This window comes from Thamnophis elegans, chromosome 6, assembly GCF_009769535.1.
Source record: "Thamnophis elegans isolate rThaEle1 chromosome 6, rThaEle1.pri, whole genome shotgun sequence".
Taxonomy (NCBI): Eukaryota; Metazoa; Chordata; class Lepidosauria; order Squamata; family Colubridae; genus Thamnophis; species Thamnophis elegans.
The window spans coordinates 11,626,750-11,651,342 of NC_045546.1; the positions used below are offsets into that span (position 1 = coordinate 11,626,750).

Sequence of the window (24,593 nt, forward strand, 5' to 3'; positions counted from 1 at the left end):
CCCTCTTTCTCTTCCCCTCCCCCCTTTCTCTCTTCTGCTCCATCCCTCTCTTCCTCTTTTCCCATCCCGCCCTCTCTTCCTCCCTCTTTCTCTCACTCCCTCTTTCTCCCTTCCCCTTCCTCTCTCTTCCTCTCCTTTTCTCTTTTTCCCTCCCTCCCTTTCTCTCTTCCTCCCTCTCTTTCTCTCTTCCCCTCCCTCCCTCTCCCCCCCCCGTAGGAGAAACGCAATGGAGGTGGGCTGGGGCGAAGGCATACATGCCCACAGAGAGGGTTTGAAATGCCATCTCTGAGACATGTGCCATAGGCTCACCACCACTGAGGTAGGCTCGGGGGGAGGGGGGGAACCAAGAGACACCCATCATATTCCTCAGAATGAAGGGCCGTGTCTAGATTAAATTCTACTGAGGCAGGCCTTCATGAAGCTTCTTAAATCACCTGGTCTAATTCTGATCCCCTAGAAACACCAATTTCTTTCCCAATACTATTTAAAGCTAGTAATCTGCAAACAGCAAAAGTCCCTCATAGCTTGGACTCAGGGCCTAGGTAACTACAGAATTGCCATCTCCAAGTAGACCATTCCTTCCTAAAGTGCTCTGGAAGGGAAAAAATCATGCTCCTTGGTTGGCTTACTAAACAGCAGCTGTACCTGTTCTGATGAATTACAAACAGATTAAACCATCTATCTTCATCTTCTTTCGGCCTCAACATGGTTACTTGTTTATTGACAAACATCCGATATAGTCTTTCATCGGGAACAGATCCTAGAAGAGAAAAATTACATGCAATGGGGCTCTTAGAGACCCACCAAGCAGAAAATTACACAGCTCATCAGTGAGATTCCAGCTAGTATTTAGACAACATATGAGCTTATTTTGCAGTTTTTACTACTGGCAAAAGAGGGACATGGTGGCTCAGTGGCTAAGACACTGAGCTTGTCAATCAGAAAGGTCAGCAGTTTGGCGGTTCGAATCCCTAGCACCATGTAATGGAGTGATCTCGCGCTTCTTGTCCCAGTTTCTGCCAAGTAGCACTTCGAAAGCATGTAAAAATGCAAGTAGAAAAACAGGAACCACCTTTGGTGGGAAGGTAACAGCGTTCTGTGCGTCTTTGGCGTTTAGTCATGCCAGCCACATGACTACGGAGACGTCTTCAGACAGCGCTGGCTCTTCAGCTTTGAAACAGAGATGAGCACCGACCCCCTAGTGTCAGGAACAACTAGGACATATATGCAAGGGGAACCTTTACCTTTACTTGCAAAAGATTGAAGCAAGTTTAATATTTTGCTTGCTGCACAGCCAGCTTGCCAACTAAAGAAAATCATTCCCCAGAGATTAGGTGGGCCCTAACCTTGTCAGTCCATTGCAACACCTTAAAGACAAACTGGGTTTGGGAAGACTTTGCAGCCTTAACTTTTTCCACATGGCACTCACCGCACGAGGGACGATGCGGTGGCTCAGAGGTTAAGATGCTGGGCTTGTCGGCTGGAAAGCCGAAAGCCTAGGTTTGAGACCTGAGTTCCACATGATGGGGTGGGCTCCCGTCCTCACCTCAGCTCCTGCTAACCTAGCAGTTCAAAATCATGTAAGTGCAAGTAGGTAAATAGGTACCACTTTGGTGGGAGGGCAACAGCACTTTGTGATGTCATCAGCCGTGGCTTTCACATTTTGTTACCACTGGTTTACCTCGCGCTTGCGCAAGCATACGCACCCCTTCCACAAATGCGCCTGGCGTTCTGCACATATGCTTTGCTCGCGTGTGTCCTTCCACGCACATGCACAACCTCAAAAACGTGGCTAAATAGGACAGGGCGGGCCCCCCTGCGATTTCCGCTACCGGTTTGGATGAACCAGTCCGAACCGGCTGAATACCACCTCTGGATGTCATGCTGGCTATGACCATGAAAAATTTTTGGGACAGTGCTGGCTCAATGGCCTTGAACCGGAGATGAGCAACGCCTTCTATATTTGGCAACGACTAGTGCAGGAGTCTCCAACCTTGGCAACTTTAAGACTTGTGGGCTTCAACTCCCAGAATTCTGGGAGTTGAAGTCCACAAGTCTTAAAATTGCCAAATTGGAAACCCCTGGACTAGCAGAGTAAAATCCGCAGGGACTCCTTTACTCATTGCATGAAAATATATATAAAATTTAGAGGCCTGCAGAACGTATTATTTTGAATCCTTTCACAAACGAAACTGTCCATGTTTGGAGTGGTAATTTTGAGCGTGAAACACTTCTGAGTGCTTAGATCAGCATGTTTCACAAAGCAGTGGCTTTGCGCTCAGAAATGGGTTGTCTCACAAAATTTTGCCCTTGAAATAGTTGGAAGTATTTTCATATGCCGCCTAATCAATCTTTTGTGGATCAAATCGTGCTACTCCTCCTCTTAATTCTAATTACAGCATAAAAATTCAATTCAATATCTTTAGTGTGTTCTCCATTTTTCAAGAACCACTTGTATATACAAAATATCATGCCCCGATCTGCAAAAGCCTTACCTAATCCATAAAGAGCGATCTTTGAATTTCCTTTCTGAAGTAAAATGGGACTAATTTCTATTTTCTCTACAGATGGTGATCGTCCAAAATGATTAATAAATCCTGCACAAGTTAATATGTCCAAAGCACAAAGACCATCTGCCTATAGATATGGAAAATAATAACAAAAAGGGAATTTGTGACACATTAATTTTGTTAAATTCCCAACACATATAGCTTTAAAAAAAACCAGAATGTGGTTTTACTTATGTGTGTGTGCACATAAGTGAAAAACCCATATACTTTGCATTTATGATTGCTTACATTTCTCAGACAAACATTAAATGACAAATTAATGTTTTTTCCTGTATTAAATAGCCTCTAAAGCTTTTGACGTCTCAAAAGTGGGGAAAACGTAAGAGTGATTGCAAGCTACATAAAGTGGAGTTGCAAATACTTTAGCTTCTAACCTGCTTTACTTCCTCCAGGTTAAGAATAACCTCTGAACAATTAGACATAAACCAGAATGTAACCAATTTCCCACAAAGTGAACATCATTTCACAAATAAAACATACAAAAACAGTATGGGAAGAATTTAATTTTTAAAACTTGGTGATTTTTTTGTTGAAGACTATGAACCAAATCAATTCTATAACAATTCTATGTATGCTTTTACTCTATGGAAGTTACATTTTATCCTATGCTAAAACACAAACCATGTACTACATTAAATGCTATTTTTATCTTGTATGCCTTCCTAATCATGAGTATGATAAACTTGACAGCAAGTTTAAGAAATAAAACTGCAGCCTACCAAAAAATTGGTATAGGATACAATATAACTCATGCTTAATTTCACTAGCAGATTCTAGTACAGAATTGCTAGATTGTAACTTTCATATTCTTGGCTGTCTTTCTAAAGGATTACTAGCATAAGTAATGAAGCTAGTGCTCTTCTTTCAGTCTTTTAACATTCTTACCCCTGTGGGATCATCGTGATTGCCATGAATACTAAAAACTGGAATAGAAATGTTGAGATTTTCATCTTGGTAGTTAACCCATGGAAACCTAGACAGGACAAGTTTAAAGCAAGCAAAAAAATATTACTGCATCATTTCCAACATGCAACTAAACCCTACAGGAATGTATTTTTTTAATAGAACTAAACCTTATGGGCTGAATTCAGAATTGTGAAATTCTTGATGTTCTTCTGTGAGTTTGGCCATTTGGTTACAATTCACTACCCAAACTAGGTAACATAATCAATGTAATGATGATTTGTCCGGTCGCCATATTAGGCACCAAACTCCATATACATTCATATACTGGTGATGTTAGCTAATGGGTAATGAAAAGTCTACAAGGAAACAATCAAACTCAAAAGATCACCAGGAACTCCACAGTTCAATCCTGAGCTACATTTATTCCCTTCTATTAAACTCAATGGAAGAGTGAATAGAATTAATGTGATTGTATGTAATGTGTTTTGAGAAAAGGGATGGGACAGTTTTTATACATTGCTCCTTGATCTGAAAAGCTGCTCAGGAAGTTGGAGATATATATACATACATACATACATACATACATACATACATACATACATACATACATGTAGGTCTCTAGTTGTTCGGGTTTTCTCCCGCGTAGAATTGGAGATGTCTTGGTGACGTTTCGACGAAGTCACATTCGTCATCTTCAGGCTGCTGCTGACTACTTCAGGTTTGGTGTTTCCAGGAGTTGGTTCAGGTTCTTCAGGTTCACCAAACCTGAAGTAGTCAGCAGCAGCCTGAAGATGACGAATGTGACTTCGTCTATATATATATATATATATATATATATAAATGGAAGTAGTGATCTTCCTCCCATATTTGGGCATACTGGGGGTTGAAAAATCTAATAGGTGTGTGTGTATACACACACAAACACACACACACACACACACACACACACACACACACACACACACACCTATTAGATTTTTCAACCCCCGGTATGCCCAAATATGGGAGGAAGATCACTACTTCCATTCTCTGTCCTTCGGCTCGTCACAAGAGACCATCCAGGCAGAAATCCAATATTTTTATTGTTGCCTTTTTGTTACATTTGTTGTATTTGTGCTGATAAATAAATAAAGGGAGACTAGTATAGATCTATTTCAAGCTATTTAGCTCTCATCAGCTAGCCATATCCTTACTGGGATTTGAACCTGGGCTATATTACATATTAGGCAGATGTCTTAGCCATATATATGCGCATTTCTCCCATCTTAGCACTTTTCATGAATGCATGGAATTTTTATTTGCAGGCCACAAGGCTAATGCAGCAGAATTTCAGGAGGGAAAAAACAAGAGCTCCATTAAGCAGACCAGCAGGAAAACTCCCAGTATAATAATAATGTAAACAACAATAAAAATGTACGTACAGCATTGCCCGGAATTAGCACCACTAAAGAACAAACTGGATCAAACTTTCTTTAGTTATTTACAGTTCAGTTACAGATGTGATTCAGTTACAACCAGTTATTTACAAAAAAAACACCTTAATTTAATGTACTATAAGAATACTTACTTGCTAAAGCCAAAATTAACTGACTGGTCACTCAGAATTTCAAATTGTACAGGACGGTCACCCATGCAATATTTTCTTAGTAATTCTAAACATGTGTATATTGTTTTCCGGGAAGGCTTGTTTTCATGAAAGAGATCTCCACCTAATAAAATGAAGTCCACCTGAAAAGAAATTTTCAGTGATATGTTATTATATATGCACCTATTCCTCAAAATGATAGATTTCTAAAAATGGTTCAATCAGACAATATTTTGGGGTTGAGTATTTTGTTGTTTTGAGAACAGATGTGGCTACTTTAAGAAGTTGTAGGCAGGTACTAAGCGTGCAAAAGCTAGCATGAAACTTAACATTAAGAAAACTAAGATCATGGCATCAGGTCCTCTCAATTCCTGGCAAATAAATGGGGAAGAAATGGAGGTAGTGACAGATTTTATTTTCCTGGGCTCCAAGATCAACCCAGATGGGGATTGCAGCCAAGAAATTAAAAGACGCTTGCTCCTGGGGAGGAAAGCTATGGCAAATCTAGACAGTGAATTAAAAAGCAGAGACATCACCCTGCCAACAGAGTATAGTCAAGGCTATGGTTTTCCCAGTTGCAATGGATGGCTGTGAAAGATGGACCATAAGGTGATCCAACCGGTCAGTCCTAGAGGAGATCAACCCTGACTGCTCTTGAGAAGGCCAGATCCTGAAGATGAAACTCAAATACTTTGGCCATCTAATGAGAAGGACTCACTGGAGAAGAGCCTAATGCTGGGAATGATTGAGGGCAAAAGAAGGAGGGGACGACAGAGAAGGAGGTAGCTGAATGGAGTCACTGAAGCAGTAGGCGTGAACTTAAATGGACTCCAAAGGATGGTAGAGGACAGGAAGGCCTGGAGGAATCTTGTCCATGGGGTCGCGATGGGCTGGACACGACTTCGCAACTAACAACAAAAACTAAGTTTGCAGCCTCTTCAAAAGTGCCTTTTGATCTATAAATCCTAAATAGTGGAACTTGCATGCCAGTAAACCCCAAATGCATCTGAAGTCCTTTTAAGGCTCAAAAATATGTAGAAAACAAAAGAGATGAGAGTCCTTTCTAGAATTTGGAAGGTTTTATGTTTAATCCTGACTGAAATGCCCAATGTATAAAATAAGCTATGTTAATTAAAGAAGTATAATACCTCTTATGCAGAAAATAGAAAGAAGTGAAGATGAAAAAGTACATCCAGATATGTTTTGTTATAAAACTTCATTTACAAGTGAATTTAATTGTCCCACTACTTGCAACTGACTTATGGATGGTTAACTGTTGTGGCCCAGCAGGAGCCGTTGGAGCAGCCAACAGACTCCGATAGCGAGGGGTCCTATGAGTCGGCTCTGGATGATGTGGAGGACCCTGGGCAGGGTTCAGACTCTGAGCAGGGACCAGAGAGGCTGGTTAGCCACCAGGAGGCGGCTGAGGCATGGAGCAGCAGTAAAAGCCAAAGGGAGTTTGTCCCTGACGTCAGGCCCTGGAGCAGTGGGGAGGAGCAAAGGGAGTTGGTCCCGGACGCCAGGCAGAGACTGGCAGATAAGCGCCAGCAGCAATTACGGAGACATAGAAGATAATCAGGCCCAGGTAGTTGTGATTTGGGCTCCTCACAAGAGAGTATATAAGAAGAGACTTTGGGAGGAGACCTTTTGCAGGACAACCATTTTACTAAAGCTGGAGAAGCTCTTGTGTGTATTTCTTATCTGTGGAAGTCTGGGTTGCTGCCAAAGTCTTGTCTGTGAGTAATTACTGTGAATAAATTGGCTAACAGTAACCTTGTGTCGGCGTGACTCACCGTACCGGGTGGAGGTCAGAACAGTTAACATTCCTACTTGACTTAAAATCAATTGTATTTATCTTTTGATTGTTGATTGTTAACTTAGCTCAGAAGATTCTGTGCAGTATACAAATATGAACTACACATGCCCTGGTTAATTTTTCATTACTGAAAAATTAATCTTATTGACAGAACAATTGGCTCAAATTGGTCTTGGCTTCACGATGTCATTTGTGTAATTTGCAATTAATGTCCTAACAATAAGAATAATTTCTAGGAAATACAGATGGTTCTCAACTTACAACCATTCATTTAGTGGTTATTCTAAGTTACAATGGCACTGGAAAAAATGAATTATGGTCATTTTTCACACTTATGACCATTGCAGCATTCCCATAGTCACATGATCAAAAATTGAGCACTTGGCAAATGTATGTATGACACTTGCACTATCCTATGGGTCATGCAATCACCCTTTGTAACCTTTCCAGCTAGCGTCCGACAAGCAAAGTCAATGGGGGAATTCAGATTCGTTTAATGACCGCATGATCCACTTAACAACCGCAATGATTTGCCATTAACAACTATGGCAAAAAAAATATCGTAAAATGAAGCGCAAGTCACTTAACAACTGTCCTGCTTAGCAATGGAAATTTTGGGGACCACCCAAATTTTCGAGGACTACCTATATGTGACTTTTCAGTGGTAGTTTGGTAACGTGATTTCATAATGGGTTACCTCATTATCCTGAGCAAGTTTCAATATTTCATCAAAGGTTACAAAAGTATCATTTCCACGACAAGCATCCTTCTCCATATACCCTAGGTGAATGTCTGTAGCAATTAAAATTTTAAACGTGTCTTTTTCTTCTTCATCTCTAAAGTTAAGGGAGACAAAAAAGAAGCAAAGTAATATGGCTGCATCATTTACTTTTTCGGCATCTAATACAATGGAGTATTTTGTAAAGTTATAGATTACCTTCTTCAAACGCCACAGTATTCAGATTTCATTTCATGGAATGATAGAATTATAGGGAACAATTGGGCCTCCAGAAACTCTTCCTGCTGTATTTCTAGAGTTAACTCAATCTCTATGACACTTAGAACATTCAATTATTTGAATTATTTCTTATAACGTATCTGCAATTCCATAAGAGCCCAGGTTTTTTTTTAATTTATTATTGGTTTAAATTATAAAAGTACTAACCGTTCACCCAGCATTGCCTGGGTATTTATTTAGAAGGGGAAAATGTCCAGACCAAACGTAATTTCTGATGTTGGATTTTTCCCCTTACCCGAGGGAGCCCCCTTGTGGAGTACTGTAAAGCCGTTACCATGGCAACCCCACTGTGCTGTACAATATAAGCCATTTACAGTACAGTAGAAGCCATTTAAAGGCACAACAGGCTGCATCGTAATAGAACACACACCCGAGGGATGTTTAGGGGTGTCTTACCCCCACAGTATTTGTCTTTAGAGAGCAAGTCATCTGTGTATCAAGTTTGGTTGAAATTGCTTGAAGCGTTCCAGAGTTATGCTGGGACATACAAACACCCACCCATTTATAGTTTTCATTTTCAGCATTGATAAGGTAACAGTAAATTATAGGAAAACCACAGATAGCAAGACAGATAACTAAATCTCTTCCCCATTGATGTGAATATTGTGGAAAATTTACCTGGAAGTGGTAGAACTCATCTTCACAATCAATCTGGCTCCAATTTAAAAATGGTCTCACAAAGCCAAAGACTAAAAAAATAGACTTTCAGTCAAGACCTAGGAACAACCAAATAAAGAGAAGAATCTTAAGTAATAAACTTGAAGCTAAGCTATCATAATTTATTGTTAAAAATGTACTTTTCCATTGAACCAAAAACTCAAGCCTGATGCACAGAAAAACAAATGAAAAACCAAGAATCTGTAAACAGGAAAACTCCAAGGCAACTGTGATTTTTAGCTTTTATCATTATCACCCCTTTAGTTTTTTTGCAAAAAGCATTAGAGCCTTTTAATGGCTCCTGCGCCTTTAGAGAAAATTCCAAAGGATTTGGGGGGTTTTATAGCAGAGTTTGAAGACATCTTAATATTTGTGGGTGGAATAATAAGGTACATTTTTTTTCTACAGAAATTAAGTGAGAAACAACAAACCAATGTTTTTCACCCCCTAAAGGTATAATACAGAATTCCAAAGCAGGAATATAGGATTAAACTGTAAATTAAAATTATAGGATTAAATGAGCCAAAATCATTAACCCTGTAAAATGAGACTAGCACGAGCCCCTGGATTTAAAAGGTTCTGCATATCCCATACAGTGACCAGCCAGCACAATCTTTCACAATGTTTTTTGTGGGAAGGAGAATAGAGAGGCTGGCTTCAAACCGGGCTTGGTGGAAAACCCAGCATCTCTAAAAAATGCTACAATGTGCTACAGCCATTGTCTGAAATGGTGCAGGATCTCCTGCTTGAGCAGGGGGCTGGACTAGAAGACCTCCAAGGTCCCTTCCAGTTCTATTTTATTTCTATTCTTTCTTATTCTTATTCTATTCTTTCCTATGCCTATTCTTTCCTTTCCATTCCTATTCCTTCCTATTCCATTACTATTCTTTCCATTCCTATTCCTATTCTTTCCTATTCCCATTCCCATTCCATTCCTATTTTATTCTTTGCTATTCCATTCCCATTCCATCCCTATTCTATTCTATTCTTTCCTATTCCATTCCCATTCCATTCCTATTCTATTCTTTCCTATTCCATTCCCATTTCATTCATATTCTTTCCACTCCTATTCTATTTTGTTCTTTCCTATTCCCAAAAATTTCCCTGCTTGCAGAGCCTGGTCCGACCTGGAAACGGCCAAAAGGAGGTGTTCGTCTAACCACTCTGCGTCACTTCAAACGGAAAGCCGAAGATATAGTCATGCGCCCATTCAATCTTAGCCGAAAATCATATAATAGCGACTGGCTGCACCACCTGACAACCCTAGCCCAGGACCGAAAACAGTGGCGCCAAATTTCCATAGAAGTCGCCTATACCCACGATGGGTGAAGAGGCGTCAAGTACAAGTTCCCATTCCATTCCTATTCTATTCTTTCCTATTCCATTCCCATTCCATTCCTATTCTTTCCTATTTCTATTTCATTCCCATTCCATTCCTATTCTTTCCATTCCTATTCTATTCTTTCCTATTCCATTCCCATGCTATTCTTCCCCATCCCAATTCCTATTCTATTCTTTCCTATTCCATTCCTATTCTATTCTTTCCTATTCCCATTCCAATCCTATTCTTTCCATTCCTATTCTATTATTTCCTATTCCATTCCCATGCTATTCTTCCCCATCCCATCCCAATTCCTATTCTATTCTTTCCTATTCCATTCCCATTCCCATTCCCATCCTATTCTTTCCATTCATATTCTAATATTTCCTATTCCATTCCCATGCTATTCTTCCCCATCCCATCCCAATTCCTATTCTATTCTTTCCTATTCCATTCCCATTCCCATTCCCATCCTATTCTTTCCATTCATATTCTAATATTTCCTATTCCATTCCCATGCTATTCTTCCCCATCCCATCCCAATTCCTATTCTATTCTTTCCTATTCCATTCCCATTCCCATTCCCATCCTATTCTTTCCATTCATATTCTAATATTTCCTATTCCATTCCCATGCTATTCTTCCCCACCCCATCTCATCCCAATTCCTATCCTATTATTTCCTATTCCATTCCCATGCTATTCTTCCCCATCCCGTCCCATCCCATCCCAATTCCTATTCTATTCTTTCCTATTCCATTCCCATTCCCATTCCCATCCTATTCTTTCCATTCCTATTCTATTATTTCCTATTCCATTCCCATGCTATTCTTCCCCATCCCATCCCAATTCCTATTCTATTCTTTCCTATTCCATTCCCATTCCAATCCTATCCTGGCTACCTGTTGGTCTCCGGGTGCGCTTCAGGGTACTGATGACCATCTTTAAAGCACTCCATGGTAGTGGATCTGGGTACTTGAGAGACCGCCTTCTGCCGATTACCTCCCTAAATCGACCAATTAGATCGCACAGACTGGGCCTCCTCCGAATTCCATCTGCCAGTCAATGCCGACTGGCAACCACACGGAGGAGAGCCTTTTCTGTTGCAGCTCCGACCCTGTGGAACGACCTCCCCGTTGAGATCCGTACCCTCACCACTATCCAGACCTTCCGCGCAGCCCTCAAGATCTGGCTCTCCCAGCAGGCCTGGGGATAGGTTCCCAATTTACCCGCCCGAGTGTTTGATTGCTGAATGAAAGTTGTGTTTTTACTATGTTTTCTTTGTTCACATACTGTTCTGTTTTTGACACTGCACCCCCCTCCCTTGTGGTTGTAAGCCGCCCTGAGTCCCCTCAGGGAAAAGGGCGGCATATAAATCCCAATAAAACTCTAAAAAAAAAACTCTATTCTTTCCATTCATATTCTAATATTTCCTATTCCATTCCCATGCTATTCTTCCCCACCCCATCTCATCCCAATTCCTATCCTATTATTTCCTATTCCATTCCCATGCTATTCTTCCCCATCCCGTCCCATCCCATCCCAATTCCTATTCTATTCTGGGCTGAGTTAACCCTACTCGGCTTTCTCATGCTGGGCAACCCCACCCAAGGGATTGGGGTGCAACCGAAGCAACCCAGCCAAGAGACATGATGAAATCACCCCCTCTAGGGAAACCTTTTCTGGCATCCTGGGTTGGAATAACGCCTTTATCCATCCCCCCCCCGGACCCTGCGAATTAAAGCACAGCGGCAACTCCTGCAGAGACACTGCAGGCAGCCTCCTCGTGGGATTCCGGCTGTTCTTGGTCACCGGGCTCGTTTCATCTCGCCTACCGGCAAGGCAAAACAAGGAGGCCGCCCTCACTCCTCCCCTCCCCCACTACCCCCCCAACGCCCCCCCCCCCAGCTCACCCAACTTTCTCTTTTCCATACTTCCCGGCCCTCAATTCTCGACAGCAGCGCCGGCAGCAATTCTCGCGAGAACTTACTTACCAACTCCCGTTCCCTTTTCCCGCCCATGTGCCTAACACCACATTCCCTTACAGCCCCCCCTCCCGGTAATTGATTGTCATTGCGCAGCCTCGGCGGTAGCCGTTTCCGGTGAGAGGCGACTCCTCCCACCCACCCCCCTGCCCAAGCAAGGGCGGAAATGTCCTAGACGGGAGGGGGACGCGAGGCCTGTCGGGGCGTTGGAGGAGTCTTGGCTTCGGCTCCCTGCAAAGCGGAGGACGGCTTTGGATCTCTTGCTCGCTCTCAACGCGCGTCTTGTCCTGAGTTCGGGAGGTATCGAAGCGTGGACGCGCCGAGGATTATATTCACCCCACCTCTATAGGTAGCCTAAGCCTTTTGGATACCCCGTAAGGTTTAATTGAGCCGCCTTCTTCTTGTATTTTTTTGTTCTTGATGAATGTATTTTATTTTCCTTATGTACACTGCGAGCATTTGCACCAAAGACAAATTCCTTGTGTGTCCAATCACACTTGGCCAATAAAGAATTCTGTTCTATCCTATCCTATCCTATTCTCTATTCTATTCTCTATTCTATTCTGCATCCTATCCTATCCTATCCTATATTCTGTTCTGTTCTATTCTATTCTATTCTGTTTTCTATTCCATTCTGTTCTTCTATTCTCTATTCTATTCTCCTCTATTTTTTTTTTTTAGCAATAGCAGTAGACTTATATACCGCTTCATAGGCCTTTCAGGCCTCTCTAAGCGGTTTACAGAGAGTCAGCATATTGCCCCCAACAATCTGGGTCCTCATTTTACCCACCTCGGAAGGATGGAAGGCTGAGTCAACCCTGAGCCGGTGAGATTTGAACCGCTGACCTGCTGATCTAGCAGTAGCCTGCAGTGCTGCATTTAACCACTGCACCACCTTGGCTCTATTCTGTATTCTATTCCATTCTGTTATTTATTCTATTCTATTCTACTCTATTCTGTTCTGTATTCTATTCTACTCTAATTCTATTCTATTCCTATTCTATAAGGTAGGGCTGTTTACTTGGGCTGTTTATTATGGGGTGGTTTGAATCCTATTCTATTCTATTCTATTCTGTATTCTATTATTTTCTCTTCTATTCTCTTCTATTCTGTATTCTATTCTATTCTGTCCTGTTCTGTTCTGTATTCTATTCTATTCTGTATTCTGTTCTGTTCTGTATTCTGTCCTACTCTCTATTATTTCTATTCTATTCTACTCTAATTCTATTCTATTCCTATTCTATAAGGTAGGGCTGTTTACTTGGGTTATTTATCGAGTGGTTTGAATCCTGCCCCACGAGGGTTGGGACTGAGGTTGGGTTTTTAAAGAAGAGATTTATGGACCACTGTTTGTCTGGAATGGCATTAGGGGGCTCGAGGAGGGGGCTGGGATAGAGGCTGCCACAAAGTAAAAAAAAGATGTGGAGATTCTGGAAAGAGTGCAGAGAAGAGCAACAAAGATGATTAGCAGACTGGAAGCTAAATATATATAAACAATGGTTGCTGGAATTGGTATGTCTAGTCTGATGAAAGAAAAGAAAAAGACAAGGGGAGACATGATAGCAGTGTTCCAATATCTCAGGGGTTGCCACAAAGAAGAGGGAGTCAGGCTATTCTCCAAAGGACCTTAAAAGCAGGACAAGAAGCAATGAGTGGAAACTAATAAAGGAGAGAAGCAACTTAGAACTAAGAAATTTTCTGACAGTTAGAAGAATTAATCAGTGGAACAGCTTGCCTCCAGAAGTTGTGAATGCTCCAACACTTGGAAGTTTTTAAGAAGAGATTAGACAGCCACTTGTCACATAATAATGTTAAAATTTTACAATCTTGTGGGGCTGCAAACTATCTGTCCAGGTTATGGATACACCTGATCTAGGGCATTATGAACAATTTCATTTTTGGATGTGGAACTGAGAGGATTAAAGTAATGCAATCTTTTGAATGCTGGCTCTGCTCATTCTTTCTAGAAATCGAAAGAAACAAGAATTTGGGTTTTTATTGAATTCCAAAATGATTTTGGAGGGTTACAAAAGAGACTGTAAGAAGGGCCTTCATGTTTCTTGTCTGATAGTGCCAAGGAAGCAATAAGATAGCTTTTTTCAATTGACACTTTTGAGATGCTGTTGACGATGCAGCAAAAGTCATCCTCTTTCTCCCAATAATAATATTCCATTTCTTTCGTTTTCTTTTCTTTTTTTTTAAAGATGGTGGTGATGTTGCTGCCAGTAGCTTTCATTACCAAATTTGATTGGCAAGGCATTCGGGATATGAGTTAGGAAAATAGAAGTGGAAGTCTTCTGCTGTTTAGGGACGGGCCAATCAAAGCCTGCAAAATGAATGAAGGCACCACGTCAACAGACAACAATAACACAGATGAGGAGGGAAAAGACTTTGCTGACAGCTTTAACCAGCTTGAGCTACTGGAAACCCACCGGCATCTCATTCCTAGAGGAACACAGAGTCTCTGGTCTGGAGACTCTGATGAGGAAGACCAGGAAGAAAAAACGGAGGAATGGTACCAGGCTCAAGAGAAAAAGTTGGCAGACAGCCCAGATAAGCTTCTGCTTTGGGCAGCTGAAAAAAATAGGGTAAGCCAAATGTAATCTATAGATATAAAAGTGAAATACCATTCACGCATTATCACGAAATCTCCAGAACTGTAAAGCCTACAAACGTGAAATTTGGCACATATGTTCCTCTTGGTTTCTAGGTCCTTGCTAAAAAAAGTATTTTTTGAAATGACCATCAGATCATTAGTATTTATTATATCATTATTAACACACTCTGATGCTAAGAAGTTAGACATTCTACTCCCCCTCCCCGCCTGAAAAGAAGTCTGTTCCAACTGCCACTTGGATATGGGTGTGGCCAGTGTGTAACTCACCCTGCCTGCAGGCTGGGAGTTTACACATCCTATTCCCCACTCCCCACCTGATGCTCTGATGCTAAGGAGTTAGACTGAGGGAGAGAAGGGGATAGGAGAGGATCAATGGGGCCAGCCTGGGGGAGAGAAGGGGATAAGATAGGAGAGGCCTCTGTGTGGCAGGCTGGAGGAAGAGAAGGGGATAGGATTAATGGGGCTAGCCTGAGGTTATAAGGGGGGGGATGGGAGAGAAGAGGCTTCTGTGGGGCAAGCCTGAGGGAGACAAGGGGAGAGGAAAGGCCGATTGTAACTACTTATTAATGTTCAAGCTTTAACTGTCAATTTATCAAGCCCGATCACATACTTCTGTAGTGAAGCCCAAGTATCCAACTGACTAGTACAGAAAGAAAACTCTACATGATAAATTCATTTTGCCTATTATTTCGTAGAGAGAGACTCTAGTTTGACATAATGGGGCTTTCAAATAAGGTTGGTTTATGCTATAGCCACAGAGATGCTGAGGTCTCCTTCATTTGAGAAAGGTGAGTGCAAACCATCTATCCATGGTTTACAGGTAGTCCTCCCTTTACAACAGTTCATTTAGTTACAACGGCACTGAAGAGGCGAGTGATGGGTGCCCCATATCATCTTTGCAAAAATGGTGGGTTTTTAATGGCACGTGTTTCTCTAAAATAAGGGGTGGATAAAAATCATTTTTTTTAAAAAAAAATCAAAACAATTTTAAATCAGTTTTTTTAAAATCAAACTTATTTTAATGAAGTGCTTTTGGAGTAAAAATCTATCTAAAGATAGTTTTCTATCTAGGACCCATTGATAATTTCAGCATTCAGACTGAAAGGGAGCTTAGTTGTGTAGCACGAGGCTGTGTATTCTGCAATATTTACCTTTTTGGTAAACCCACTCAATGAATCCCAGCTCTGCAAGCTAAATGGGAAACCTTCCTTTTGTCTGCAAATAATAATATTACAGATTCTAACTACCAGTCCTTACATTTAAAGAGCACCTGTCATTTCACATCCATCATGGCAGTGCCCGTTAGCAGGCATCGATTCAACTGCTGCCTGCCATGTCCCTTACCTTGTTGTGTTCACTGCCTCATCTCCAGCCGTCCCATTAAAGTGACGCGACAGAGACAACAGTTGCCCTTTAAAAATTACGGTTTAAATCGACTTGATTTAAATCAAATCCACCTTGGGTGTCAACCTATTCAATAGGTTGACATTGAGAATAAAGGACAAAGAGGAATCCGTGGGCTACAGGACATGGGGGCAATTTTATGAGTGGCTTGAAATAGAAATAAATAGAAAGAAAAAAGAACAAAGCAAGAAATAAGTATCTCAGATGATTAATATAGCGGGAGGGGAAATAAGAAAATATCAAAATGTAAATATACAGGTGGGGAAATGATATGAATTGACATATGTTAAATAATATTTATTTATTTATTTATTTATTTATTTATTTATTTATTTATTTGTCTTGTATGCCGCCCACTCCCGGAGGACTACGGGCGGCTCACAAAAGACAAGGGAAAGTGGGAAACGAGACAAATACAACATATTAAAAACAAAACCAACATTCACAATTTCCGTGGAGGTAAATGCTTCTCAGCTCCCCCCAGCCTGCTGGAACAGCCAGGACTTGGTGGCTTTGCGGAAGGCCGGGAGGGTAGTAAGGGTCCGGATCTCAACAGAGAGCTCGTTCCAGAGGGCCGGAGCTGCAACAGAGAAGGCTCTCCCCCGGAGAGTCGCCAGCCGACATTGGCTGGCAGATGGAATCCGGAGGAGACCCAACCTGTGCGATCTAATTGGTCTGAGAGAGATAATCGGCAGGAGGCGGTCTCTCAGGTACCCAGGTCCGATGCCATGTAGGGCTTTATAGGTAGCGACCAGCACCTTGAAGCGGATTCGGAGACTAATAGATAGCCAGTGCAGCTCGCGGAGGATAGGTGTAACGTGGGTGTACCTTGGTGCACCCACAATCGCTTGCGCGGCTGCATTCTGGACTAATTGGAGTCTTCGAACACTCTTCAAGGGCAGCCTCATGTAGAGCGCATTACAATAATCCAGTCTCCAATTATAAGAATGTATAGTATATTAAGAATGAAGTTGAAAGGAAAAATAATAAACTTTTTACAAAAAAAAATGTACCCTGGGTGAAAGAGCTAGAAATGTTGTCCTCTTCAACTCTGGAGATACTATATCACCAGTTATTGCTTGTTCTTTGGAGTCAATACATTTTAGTGAAAGTGTGGCCTTCATTCACAGTGGGGAAGTCACTTAACCTTATAGGAAATGATAGGTAAGCTCCCCGTTGTGAGAGCGAGTACGTTCAGAGAAGCGTTGTGAGAGTTGTGTTGGATAACACAAACCAGTATACAGAGACACTGCAGTTTAAATAGGCTTTTACTTTCGTGGAAATAGAGGTATCAGAGTCCATCAAACAGTCCAAGTCATACACGGATAAGACAGTCAGTCATCAATGTCTTTCAGTTACGGGATAATCCAAATAACATAATCCAGTAACATCAGTTCAATACTCAAAAGTTTGCTAGCATTTGCAAAACTTACAATAGCTCACGGCACTTTCTAACAGCCAGCTTCCAAAACACTCAGATCAGATCAGCCCAGCATCTAGCAAACAGAGCTAACAACTGGCGTGCCACAACAGCATTATTAAAGGAATTCTTAACTGTGATTAGATATAAGATATTGTAACATAATCCATTTTCAAAACTTACAATAGCTCACGGCACTTTCTAATAGCCAGCTTCCAAAACACTCAGATCAGATCAGCCCAGCATCTAGCAAACAGAGAGCTAACAGTCATTCTGGCTTCCTCTTATGGCCGATTGAGGAAAACAGCAACCAATCACATTTTACAGTATGATTTAAAGAAACAGGTATAGCATTGTTACATGATTTATATATTGCCAACCCAACCGTTAGATTATATTCCTAACAGGAAACTTGTCTGGTTAGTGGAATTACACTTAAACTCTTTGTCTTTGTCTCCCTTCCCACAGCTTAGCACAGTGCAGAGGCTCTTGTCTCAAAACCTTGTGTCTATAAATGTCCAGGATGAAGATCAGTACACTCCTCTTCACCGCGCCGCCTACAATGGACACATGGAAGTGGTGCGTGAGCTGATTGCTCATGGGGCAGATGTCCACGCGTTGACTGTGGATAGTTGGACACCTCTGCACAGCGCCTGCAAATGGAACAACACCAAAATTGCCTCCTTCTTGCTCCAGCATGGGGCAAATATCAACGCTCAGACCAATGGGTTGCTGACACCTCTTCACTTGGCAGCCGGAAACCGGGAGAGCAAAGAAACCCTGGAACTGTTACTCATGAATCGATACTTAAAGCCAAATCTCCGAAACAACTTGGAAGAGACGGCTTACGATATCGCTCGAAGGACTGATAAATACCACTACTTGTTTGAGATCGTCGAACACTGCACAAACTCGGTCACAGATTCTTAGGAATTGTATACCTAGCCCAGACAGCCAGTGCGCTTTAAAGGAATCTATTTTGCCATTGCATTCCCAGTTCTTTGCATCATAACTTAGCAGGCGCTAAAATGAGGCTCTGTTGAGTAACACTGACATTATTTTTATAAGATAAGTTATATGTCTATGGCGGGTGTCTGCAACCTGTGGCTCCAGAGCCGCATGCGGCTCTTTGGGCCCTCTGCTGTGGCTCCCTGTTGGGTGATCCCACCACTGGCTGGCTCTGCCTGGCCTGAGAAAGTAAGGGCAATGGCGGGGGATGGAAAAGCAACCCGGGCTGATTCTCCGGCGCCTCACTCTTGCTAGCGCTTCTTCCATTGTGCCTCGGTTGCTTGGGGAGAGGGAGGGAGGGAGAAAGAGAGAGAGATGTCAAAAGGGTTTTGTGGTTAGCGATGTTTTTTAACAACTGGTTCTCTGCCCTAATGACAGGCTAGGTAAGCGTGGGTGGGGGGGTCATGTGACTGGGTGGGAGTGAGTGATGTCGAGTTGGCCATGCCTACTCAGGTTTTGTGGCTCCCGGTGTATTCTTTTCTGTGGGAAACGGGTCCAAATGGCTCTTTTGAGTGTTTAAGGTTGCAGACCCCTGGTCTATTGAGATTCTCAATCATCCAGGTCATGATTGTCCCAAAGGTGTTTTTTTTTCCTTCAAAAGACAACTGGGCTTCCTTGATCTTTTTCCCCTCCCTTTTGAAAATGTTTTGCTTCTCATCCAACAAGGTTCTTCAGTTCTGAACTTTTGAATGAGAAGGGCAACATTTTCAAAAGAAAAATAAAAGCCAAGAAAGTCCATTTGCCCTTTTGGAATAAAGTGCCATTTGGGATAAGATAAGCTATGCTACCCTTGTGGAATGTTTTCACTTTAACTTGAAGAAACGTTATTTTGCTGCTTTCTCCATCCATTGTAAATGGAAATCATTCACAGAACCACAGAGTAACATGTAAATAAATATTCAGTTTGGAGGAGCAATGGTGTTCAAATCATTTGCACCTCCTTTTTAAGGTATGTGAAGTTTTAATGAGACATCCCCAGTGATTGATAATTTTCAACAGAGAAGAGCATAGAATTTAAACTATTGCCAAAACCTGGAGTATTCGCACACATATCAAAGATAGCAGCTGCCAAAAAAATCTACTCCAGAATCTGTATAAGATATACCTATATCTAATTTCTTAGTTGCCAAACATTACATTTTATGTTCTCAGGTTTTGCTTTTGAAAGTGACAGTATGGTTGTCTATGCGTAGAAGTGTTTTGTTTACATTTTTATTGATCAGGTTTCTGAGTCAAGTTGCCTGAGTTTTTAGTTATTTTAGAACTTCATTATCAGAATTGCCAATTAATTTATCCAGTGGTCACGTTGATTGGCAATGCAGGATATTGCAATTCAGAAGTCAACAATTTGATGAAAATTGTTGTAGGTCTTCGATAAATCACATTTAATTGTTCAGTTTTTAAAATGGTTTTGTGTTCCTTCGAGTATCGCTGTAATTCACAAACTTCACTTAGTAGTAATATTTCAAAGTTATTTTCAGCAGCCTAAAACCCTACAGCTGATTGGTCCAAAGATTGCTTTGAAGTACCTTGTTGTACATCTGCTTGCCTTCTGAAATGATGTTTTGAATTTTTGGGAAACTTTGGGTTGCCATTCAGAAATAATCTCTGAAATTTATTCACAGATGCATGAAAAAATCATCATGCGTTCAGTTCACTAGCTCTGAAAGTTCTTAGGGCTGGTTCCCATAATTCTTTGATATACTTGAGGTTGGGAAAAAAATTACCTGCATTGTACCTGATTTAAAAAAAATGACATAGCTCTTTCATGAGATTTGATGTGCATGTTCATGGTTATGTACAGAATGTGAAGCATCATTTTGTGTTCGTGCAATGAAGCGTGGAAAATGTGCTGAGTGTGGGAATTACAATTGAGCTTTCTGAGTTTGCAAGAATGCAAGTATCTTTTGCTGCAGTTCAAATTTCTCCTGTGCACGCCGTCTGCTACTTTGAATGCCTTGTGTGAAGCAGCCTTGATCTAAACAAAAAAAAATAAAATCCCTGTAAATGTGGGGTTTGTGTGGCTTGCTGTAGCATGATGTACTTTCTCTGTAAAATTAGTTGTTTTGATTCATTAAAGTTATTTCTGAATAAGTGATTTGATGGATGCAACAAATCCAAACTCTTCATGCCAAACATGTTAATGTTCATATTGCAGTATGGAGTCCCAGTTCTGTTACAAGTTTTACTGGCATTTGTTCTGAGCGAGGCTTCCCAAAAGCATGAAGCAAACTCCTTGTCCCAACCAAAAAAAACCAAAAACCTTTTATTAATTTACTGTGAATTCTGCTCATTCACATCGAGCAAAGTCTTTCAAAGGAGGATTTACAGTCACAGACCTTATCTGGCTTGAAGAGCTGAGAGTGAGAGATCGATATTTGCAAAAGTTGGCAAGGAATCTCGGAGAGTCAGGAACCAATTAAGAGAACTAATTGTCTCCTGCAAATTCTACTCCCCTTTCGCTCCTTTTATTTCCTCTGGAAATAAAAATTCATTGTCCACCTTACTTCAAAGTCGACCCCTGTTCTTTAACAGTTCCCTTCATCTGGCAACTCTGCCCATGTGCATACTTGGAACAGGCTCCCAACTGGTGGTCTGCTTCACCGATGTCTGATGCCTTCACCGAAGGCAGCTGATAACTGGCATATGGCTCTGGCCCCCTCTCTGCCTCCGACACAGAGTCCTCATCAGAACCTTCCAGAGATTCCAGGACTGGCCCATGTTCCTCCCCAACCTCCTCATTGTCCGAATCTGCTGCCAGCTGTGCTGGCGTGCCACAACAGTGTTATTAAAGGAACTCTTAACTGTGATTAGATATAAGATATTGTAACATAATCCATAGCTTATTAGAACTGAATGCCAATACATCACCCTGATTTAATTCCTTGGATTTCCAAGTACTGTATGCCAGAATCGGTAAAATATCATTTGTTAAAAATTAGAAAATAATGCTAATAGTTGCAGCTTAAATTATGAAGCAATCACTTACCTTAAAGCACTTCAACTTAATATTTTAAGTTGTAAATATGCATTTCCAACTTGGACATTCTTGCCACATTGTATATCTGTGTATCAAATTAAGAGGGTCATCAGACCACTAGTTAAGATTACAGTACAAATTTAAACCAGTACAAAACCCATTGGGGTACCTTAACTCTTGCAAAAGAATATTGTTACTTGTTCTGTCAGAATGCTATTTCTACATTTAAAAATCTACTAGTTATAAAATGACTCCCAGAATTCTGTGATTGCAAGTGATGAATACATGAAGTTTAAAATAATTGTAAGTCTATAATATAGATTCAAAATGCTCTGTAATATATTTAAACTAGCAGAGATTTGCCGTAGCCAAAAGCTGTTAAACTTTTCTCACTGTAATTTGACAAAACTAGAACATTTTATTATGATTTGGTCAGCAGTCAGACAGTGACTTCCAACTAAAAACTTTCATTAAAAGCCATAGACCTTTTTGAATTGAGAGGCCCTTGGTTCTCTCTGAGCTTGCTTGTTTTCTTGAAGATGTTTCATTAATCAAACTGAGAAACATCACCAGTGCTAATGATTTAAACGAGGTAACATCATCCATGCTAAATGATGAACATCACTAGAATTATAATTCTTTATTGGCCAAATGTGATTAGACACACAAGGGATTTGATTCCGGTGCATAAGCTCTCGAGTGTTTCATACAACAATAGTGATAGATCATTATCATAGTCATTGTAAAAATACATTCATCATGAAACATTAGATACAACACTTAGTGATAGTCATGGATTCTAACTAAGAAATCAGCATAAACCATACTAGGATACTAAGAAAACAATAAATCGTAAGATACAAGCGACAAAGTTATAGTCGTAAGGAGATAGGTAATAGGGAAGATGAGAATAATGATGGTAATACTGCCCTTCTATACAGTTTGGCAGTGTTGTGGGAATTAGTTGTTTAGCAGAGTGATGGCATGGGGGAAAAACTCCTTGTGTCTAGTTCTGATGTGCAGTGCCCTATAGCATTGTTTTGAGGGTAGAAGTTGAAACTGTTTATGTCCAGGATGCGAGGGGTCTATAGATATTTTCACAGCCCTCTTTCTGGCTCACATAATATACAGGCCCTCAATGGAAGGCACATTGATAGCAATTATTTTTTTTCAGCAGTTCTAATTATCCTCTGAAGTCTGTGTTTGTCTTGATTGGGTGCAGTGCCAAACCAGACTGCTACGGAAGTGCAGATGACAGACTCAAATCTATCTTGTAGAACTGTTATCAGCAGCTCCTGGGGCAGCCCGAGCATTGATGATGTTACCTAGTTTGGTTAATGAAACATCTTCAAGAAAACAAGCAAGCTCAGAGAGGACCCAGGACCTCTTATTTTAATCCCGAGCTACAAATATTCTCCTTTATTGGTAACTTTTTGAATTACAACTCACTTTCAAAGTTGATGGGGTAATTAATGGAGATGAAGCAGGTTGGGAACTGGGAGAAAGAGTGGAAGAAGGTGGATGAGCAATGTTATTTGTATGTTATTTGTATAATGATCTCATTATGCAAATTGACATCAATTACATCATTCAACATTTATGTAACTCTTACATTTTTCTTTATTGATTTATTTCTCCTATTGATATATATATACCCAATTCATAATTATTCTGAGCTTACATCAAATTTAAAATCAAATCAATGCATCAGATCTCAAAAACAAAACTGCTAGTAGCTCTGGCAACCATTCAGCTCCATGAAATACCTCTTAAAAATATCTTTTCTGATTCACTCAACACTTTGACCCAATCTCTGCGAGAACAGCCAAATTTGTGATTTCAGGATTTCATTCAGATTTAAATCAGGACAGTCAGAGAGTGGCGCTCTAAGGAACACAGCAAAGCAGTAAACTAGATCTTATATATTGTAAATATAATCCATTTATTATTATTTATAGAAATCTCCCTATCTAAGAAGAATCAAGTAAAAATATAATATGATCCTTCTTTTGATAGCACTTCCTGGCTAGCTTCCAGCGCACATTGTCTCCACAGGAAATATAGCTTGTTTTCTATCTCATTGGCTCATTCTTCCCAAAATACTTTTTTACTTCATTGGCCTGTGACCAAATGCTTATCCTTCAAGCACAGTTAGCTCCCTAATATTCTCATCCATATTCTGCAGGTGATACTCCCTTTGTCACTGCCTGGCAGAACAAAATGTTTATGTCTGCACACTATTCTAATATCGTCTAAAGTAAACTTCAGGCAGATGTGGGTTCAAGACCTCCAAACACACTTTCTGGGTATTCAACCAGCTTGCTTGATGAAGAGACCTTAGTGATGAACCCACAACCTGACAATTGTGCTCCTCCAACCATTAACTTTAAAACCACCTGCAGGCCAAAGATGACCCTGTCCCAACTTCAGATGCTTGGCAACTGGTATTCAACTCATATTTATGACTTTGCAGGGTCCCGAGGTCATGTTATCACTTTTTGCAACCTTTTGACAAGCGAAGTCAACGGGTAAGCCAGACTGATTTTACGTATGCATAAATTAACTGCAGCGATTAGCTTAACCACCGTGGCAAGAAAGGCTGCAAAATTCACTTAATCACAGACTCATTTAGCAACAGAAATTTTGGATAAACTTGCATAGAATTGTATAGGAATGTAAAATGAACAGTGCTTTGTTTTATTATTGCATAGATAAGGATTGTTGAATTTATCCCAGATAATGAGCAGAACTATGTATTTATTTACATTATTTCTAATTTGCCCAGAAAATTATCAAGGGAGTTTGGTAGTTGACTGTACAACAAATCAATTCTGGACACTTATCACTACCTATAATATCTATCTATCTATCTATCTATCTATCTATCTATCTATCTATCTATCTATCATCTATCTATCTATCTATCTATCTATCTATCTATCTATCTATCTATCTATCTATCATCTCTATATGTATCTATCACCTACCTATCATCCATCCATTCATCCATCCATCTATCTATGTATCTATCATCTACCTATCATCCGTCTACCTACCTACCTATCATCGATCCATCGATCCATCGATCCATCTATCTATCTCTATATATATCTATCACCTATCTATCATTCATCTACTTACCTACCCACCTATCATCCATCCATTCATCCATCCATCTATCTATGTATCTATCATCTACCTATCATCCGTCTACCTACCTACCTACCTATCATCGATCCATCCATTGATCCATCTATCTATCTCTATATCTATCTATCACCTACCTATCATTCATCTACTTACCTAC

General features: G+C 40.6%; 2 protein-coding genes across 2 annotated transcripts in view; one reads left to right on the forward strand and one right to left on the reverse strand.

Moving 5' to 3' along the window:
* Window positions 1-11,868, reverse strand: part of MRE11 (MRE11 homolog, double strand break repair nuclease) — a 37,806-nt gene extending 25,938 nt beyond the window's left edge. The window contains exons 1-7 of the mRNA XM_032219925.1: window positions 11,786-11,868; window positions 8,514-8,611; window positions 7,575-7,713; window positions 5,044-5,204; window positions 3,456-3,543; window positions 2,496-2,637; window positions 646-760 (exon numbers count right to left, since the gene is read on the reverse strand). Coding sequence (XP_032075816.1) covers window positions 646-760; window positions 2,496-2,637; window positions 3,456-3,543; window positions 5,044-5,204; window positions 7,575-7,713; window positions 8,514-8,533 — 665 coding nt within the window. The 5' untranslated portion in view covers window positions 8,534-8,611; window positions 11,786-11,868. The remainder of the gene's footprint in view (window positions 1-645; window positions 761-2,495; window positions 2,638-3,455; window positions 3,544-5,043; window positions 5,205-7,574; window positions 7,714-8,513; window positions 8,612-11,785) is intronic.
* Window positions 11,869-12,007: 139 nt separating this feature from the next.
* On the forward strand, window positions 12,008-18,656 carry ANKRD49 (ankyrin repeat domain 49). Its single transcript, XM_032219948.1, has 3 exons — window positions 12,008-12,206; window positions 14,062-14,445; window positions 17,767-18,656. Exons 2-3 carry the CDS (start codon window positions 14,191-14,193, stop codon window positions 18,226-18,228), a joined length of 717 nt encoding a protein of 238 aa, XP_032075839.1. The 5' UTR covers window positions 12,008-12,206; window positions 14,062-14,190; the 3' UTR covers window positions 18,229-18,656.
* The last annotated feature ends 5,937 nt before the right edge of the window (window positions 18,657-24,593 follow it).